Source organism: Hipposideros armiger, unplaced genomic scaffold, assembly GCF_001890085.2.
Source record: "Hipposideros armiger isolate ML-2016 unplaced genomic scaffold, ASM189008v1 scaffold_107, whole genome shotgun sequence".
Lineage (NCBI taxonomy): Eukaryota > Metazoa > Chordata > Mammalia > Chiroptera > Hipposideridae > Hipposideros > Hipposideros armiger.
In genome coordinates, this window is record NW_017731457.1 from 3,717,681 (window position 1) to 3,723,532 (window position 5,852).

Below are 5,852 nucleotides of genomic sequence, written 5' to 3' on the forward strand. Positions count from 1 at the left end.
TGATCCGGAAGACCTCTTTCTCCTCTGTGGCCCCTCTTCATGCCCCCTGATTAGCTGCCTCCTTGCTGTGTTGGTGTGGCCGGGCAGCCACCCCCTGCCACATGTGTCACACTGGCCGGGATTTGCCTGTCCTCACATCCAGCCACACTGTCACTAGATGTCAGGCCTTCCAGGGGCAGCCTCACTCAGTACCTGGAGGTCACCGTGCCGGGCCCTCCAGGCCTCCCCGAAGCTGCTGCCACATAACACCAGAACCCCTTGGGAGAGCACCTTTATTATCAGAGCATTACAGACTTCCTGCCCGCCTCTGACCGTCCCTCCATGAGGACAGGCCTGCGGGAGGCCACACCTTGGCCCGGGAACAGCCCTGCTTCACGAGGGGCAGTCAGGGCCTTGAGGGCAGGGAGAGGCTACCAGGGCCCAGCAGGAGCAGGCAGAGCCTCCCAGGACCACGAGAGAGCTGGGGACAGGTAGCTCCTGCTGCCAGGGGCGACATGCCCAGGGTGGTGCCAGCACCTGTGAATCTCTGAGTTTGTTGTCCTCGCTGAGTTTGGGTCCTGGCCCAGCGAGAGAAGAGCACCAGGTTGGTCTGGGTCACAGGGGACCCGTGGCCTGAGAGGCCTTGAGTGGCTTGGGGGCTGTGGTCCCAGCTGCTCTGGGGCCCTGGGGACCCGGGGGTCTGTTGTAGAGCTGCTTGGGCCCACAGACCTGAGAGCAGGCACATCTCTCTTCAACAGAACCTGGGACTTAGGCAGTCCCCCTTCCTCAACTTTGCCAAGGAGACATTAGATTTGCCATGTAACAGGAGTGGCCAACCTCACAGATTCCCAGAGAAGGCAGGGATGCAAGTGATGGGCCCTGGAGGGTACACACAACCATTAAATCCTCCCCACTCCTGGCTCAGGGGCGGGAAGACCTTGGTGGGGATGGGTGGACTCAGAGAGTCTGGGAGGCAGTGGTAGGCTAGGCCAGTTTGGTATGAGGGCCTTCGCACCCCAATGCTCCTCTCTCAGTCCCCAGGTCCACGGGTCTGTCATGAGTTTACTCAGCGTCTCCCTGGCCCCAAGCCGGGCGGGAGGGGGTGGTCAAGGAGAAGGCTCAGGGCCCTGCCCTCCTTCCTGTTGGCCAGTCCAGCCTCCCCGCAGCTCCGTGCCCACCCTTTCGGAGTTTCCTGTGAAGGGGGGAAGATGGTTGGGTAAAGAGTTAAGGAACTTAAGAGGCCTGGGTTCAAATCCTGCCTCAGGTCTCCACGGCCTGGTGGTCTTGCAGGTTGTTTATCCTCTCCAAGCCTCTGTTTCCCATGTAAAGTGGGGATAACTAGCCTACCTCCTAAGGGTTAAATGAGACAATGTGGGGAGAACTCCTTGGACAGGCCCAGGCGTTGCAGGGACTCAGTAAATGATGCGTATTATGATTATTCTCACACCCCGCCCAGCCCACTCAGACTCCGTCTCCTGCAGGGAGTGGGGGGTGGGGGAGGGCAGGGGCAAGGGCAGGGCTCTGCCAAGGGTGCTGGGCCCCCCTGGACCCTGCCCCTGGAGATTCCATCTGTCCCCAAGCCCCAATGTCGCTCATGATTGTCTATGCCTGGAGCCCAGTCCCACTGGGGGCCTTCAGGAACCAGTGGCAGCACAGGCTTCAGGGCTGGCTGGGTCTCTGGTGGGGCCAGGCTTGTCCTGGAGAGCTGGGCCCTTACTTCCCCGCACTGGCCTGGCCAGTGCTCTTCTGCACAGGGCTGGGGCCAAGCAGGGCAGCGAGGGAACCATCAGGTGGGGCGCCACCACGCTTCATCTTGAGGTTGGCTCTCAGGGCGGCATCCTGGCCAGAGCCCCCCTCGGGGGAGGCCAGGGGATCTGGAAGGAGAGCAGGAGGGTGGCCTTGGAAGCACTCAAAGGCACCTTTGCTTGTGGTCCCTGGCCAGCAAAGGGTGCTCTGGGCCCAGTGAAGACAGGGTTTTCTACTCTTCATGCATTCACACACAGTCACTCATCCATTCATCCACTCAGTCATTCATTCATTCTTCAACAAATACCAATCAGGGCTGGGCTCCAGGCCCCACAGGGGTTTCAGTCAACACTCTGCTACCAGGGCCTTCCAGTGTGCCAGGGAGAGACACGGAAACCCCACCCTATGAGAGAACAGAAGGCTCTGCAGAGCACTGCGACGAGAGAGAAGGTCTGCTTCAACGAGGAAGAGGGCTTGTAGCAAGTCCTGAAGTGGAAGTTAGTGTTTAGCTGGCATAGGGAGTGGCTTGAGCAAAGGTGTGGAGGTGGGAGGGGGCCTGGGATGACTGGGTAGTGGCTCTGAGTCACTAGGCACCAGGCTATGCTGGGGAGGGACTTAGGACTAGATGCATCTGGATGTCAGTCATGTGCAGCAGGGAGACACTCAGGTTCCTTGAGCTGGGGAAGGGCAGGGTCAGACTGGGGTTTGGGGAAAATCACCTGGCAGCCAAGTGGAGGGGTCATGGAGGCAGGGAGACTAGCGATAGCCCCAGGCTATCACTCACCCAGAGTGAGGAGGTGAGAGTGAAGGGAGATTCCCAACTTGGTGGCCAGCTGTGGGCCCGCCTGTCCCCAGGCCCTGGTCACCACTCACCATGGATCCCAATCATGTGCTCCAGAATGAGGACTCTCTCCGCCAGGATCTTGAGGGCCTCCCGCAGCTGCTGCACCCCCTCGCCCTGGTGGGGAGGAAGCGGCCAGGATCAGGGCCATTCTGCCTCAGTGTACCTGTCGTCCCAGTTCTCACCTCTTCCCCCCTGTCACCATCATTAATACAACAGCCATCATTCACTATGTGCCAGGAGTGGCGTTCAAATTCTTGTTCAAAGACAAGGAACCTGAAGCACAGAGAGGGCAACCAGCATCCTGTGGCCACACAGCCTGGAAGCGGCCGACTGAGGCTTCATGCCGAGGCCTGTCCCCTCGAGCCTGGGCTCTTCCTGCTCCACAGATGCCTGACTGCTTCCCCTGTGTGCCTTTTCCAGAAAATACCCTGACTCGGGCAGAGCTCCTAGCATGGGCCACAGGTGGGGGGCCTTTGCTGGTTTTTTTCCTGGCACTGCCCACCTGAGAGCCCTCCAGGTGTGGCATACTGGCAAGAAAAGGGGAAGAGACACCACTTCCAAGTGCAGGCAGGAGGTTGTGTTGACGAGATGCTCAGAGTCTGCGTTTCTGAGACCTGGCCTACATGTGGGCAAAGGATCCTATGTGCCGAGACCTGTGAATGAGCTGGCTTGTTGAGAAGACAGGGGTCAAGGCCACTTTGAAAAGAAAGATAATGGTGAAGGGACAAGGCTCCACCTGGAGTCAGCAGCAAAACAGGTGCTGTTTGCTGGTATGACATGACAGCTGTCATGACATTCAGATTAGTTTAGCTTAAAACCAAACAAAGCGGGGTGGGGAAGCATCCTACTGGGTTACAGGACAGAGGACTTCCCACCAGGGAACCAAAGTCCACCAGAAACTGTGCTGTGGGCAGTATCTGGCATGGGGTGTCCCAGGTAAGAAGCAGGGGGCCCACGCCCCTCTGTCAGGGACCCAGCCAAGCCCCATGTCCCTGGGCCACAGGTTGCACTTGTATGAAACAGAGAAAGGGAGATCACAGGCCCCCTCAGCCTGGCATCACAGGTGGCCTGTGAATCTGCTCAAGCTCCCCTACCCTCATCTTCTTCCCATGCCCCCTGCACCCATCACAGCTGCTCTGGTTCCAGCATCTTCCCCCTTCTTCAGTCAGACAAGGATCATGCCAGATACCCTCATGCTTGGAACCTCCCAAGTTCACTCAGTTGAGGGGAGACATGTACCCATTCAGGGGATTCATATTCTCAGCTTGCATGGCCTCCTCTGCTGGTCCCACTGCTCTCGCCCCCTTTATCCATCATCCCAGTCTTCAGCACCCCTCCTCCTCCCCAGAAGGCAGTGGGCCCACATGGCCACACCCTCGCCCTGGCCATGCCCCTCCCTGCCCATCCTGCCTAGGGCCCCCGCGCGCTCCCACCCTCACTCCCTTATTGTCCCCTCCCACATTCATCAGCCATGTGTCATCTGTCCACCTATCCGCGTATCCTTCTGTCCACATATCCACAACTGTCCACATATCCTTCACTCCACCAGCCTGTGACCTTGTGGGCACATCTGTGTGCCAGGCACTGTCCATGGGCGAGTCCTGTCCCTGGAGAGGGACCCCACAGCCTGACGCCTCTTCTGCAGGTCCATGGCTCCTCCTGCCCTCTCCAGCAGGGTCTCCCCTGGCCCCCAGTTCTGGGCCAGTCACCCCATCTGTGCTACCCCCAATGCAGGTTCTTGACACTGTGCTGCAATCACGACTTCCCTCATCTGTCTCACCTGCTGGGCTGGGGTCCCCACTTGCCCAGGTTCAGGACTGAGGAGAGTCAGAACAGATCTGTTGGGTGTCCTCTCTCCCACTAACACACAGTCCAGGGGGGAGGAGGGAAGCACAGGCCAACAGCACAGTTACCTCTGCGGCAGCTTTCTCCTCTTCGTCCCCCTTCCCGCCAGGCTCACCCTGGAAGAAAGTCATGCAGTCAACAGTCAGTGAGGGGCGTGTGGTGGGGGGCTGGGGCGGGAAGAGCAGGGGACAACCAAGGCCCTGGTCACCCTGCACAGCCTGGCATGCGAGGTGTCTCGAGTTGGCTTTAGGGGCTTAATTCTGCTTCTGGGATGGGGGGAGTCAGGTTTGGGACCCCATGAGCTCATTTCTTGGTTTTTCCAGAGATCTCAGGACTGTTTCCCTGACTCTAAAACGGGGCCAGCCTCACAATAATGCTTACTTGGTACTTACTCCTCCTGTGTGACCTTGAGAACGTACTTTACCTCTGTGCCTCAGTGTTCTCATCTCTAAAAGGGGGGTAATAATAGTACCTACTTCATAGGACTATTAGAAGGATTAAGTAAAGCAACATTGATAAAGAGTTTAGACTGGAGCCTGGTGCCTAAAAGTGCTATGAAAGTGTTGTTATATGTTACTAGACAGAAGTCCAGGAGGAGCCATGGCTTTAGAGGCTAACTCTCCTGGGTTTAAATCTTGGCTCCATCATTGCCTTGCTGGTGACCTTGGTAAAGTTACTTACCCTCTGTGAGCTGCCAGTTCAGGCAAATGGGGATAATAAAGTATGGTCTTGCTGGGTCACTGTGAAGCTTAAATACACTATAAGAGTGCCTCCACTGTGGCCAGCACATAGTAGGTGCTCAGCAAAGATCACCACCACCACACCCCCTCAGCCCACCTCCACATAAGGCTTGAGCACGAAGGAGGTTCTACCCTTACAGGCAGGAGTTCAGACTCAGGAGTTCTTGTCTCCAAGAAGGGAAATTAGAGGTCAGCAGTCTAAGCCTCCTATTTCTGGGAGGTCAGAGAAGGTAAGGGGTGCTCCAGGTCACACAGCACATTAACCCAGGGGTCTGGATTCCCAGAAGACACCTCAGGACTCTCATCCAAACCCCTTAACAGGAGGCTATTTCAGTCCTTGCTCACATTCCCAATGAGGGGGCTCCCCCACCCTCCAAGCTCAACCCTTCTCAACTTGGGAAGTTGGGACTGTACTCAAGTTGCCCCCTCTCTCCACTGCCTCATCCTGGCAGAGTTGGATATTTTGGGCAGGTTGTGGGGCTGAGCTCAGGCAAGGCTGCCAGGAAGAGATCCCACCCCCCTGGTACCCTGGGCCCATACCAGAGCACACTGCCCTAGGAGCGGCCCATCTACACAGCCCCACACTTACAGATGGCCCCATCATGCCCCGCTCTCCAGCCAGGCCCTGTGGAAAATCAAACAAAGCAAATTAGCCCTTGCCGGCCCTCACCAACCCCTCAGTCCTCCCCTCCCCCTCT

At 57.6% G+C, this 5,852-nt stretch overlaps 1 protein-coding gene across 1 annotated transcript in view; it reads right to left on the minus strand.

Annotated features, from left to right (window-relative positions):
• Window positions 1–276: 276 nt before the first annotated feature.
• The window catches only part of COL26A1 (collagen type XXVI alpha 1 chain), a 206,514-nt gene continuing 200,938 nt past the window's right edge, over window positions 277–5,852 (minus strand). The window contains exons 10-13 of the mRNA XM_019646827.1: window positions 5,744–5,779; window positions 4,483–4,530; window positions 2,599–2,683; window positions 277–1,853 (exon numbers count right to left, since the gene is read on the minus strand). Of these exons, the coding sequence (XP_019502372.1) occupies window positions 1,693–1,853; window positions 2,599–2,683; window positions 4,483–4,530; window positions 5,744–5,779 (330 nt within the window). The 3' untranslated portion in view covers window positions 277–1,692. The remainder of the gene's footprint in view (window positions 1,854–2,598; window positions 2,684–4,482; window positions 4,531–5,743; window positions 5,780–5,852) is intronic.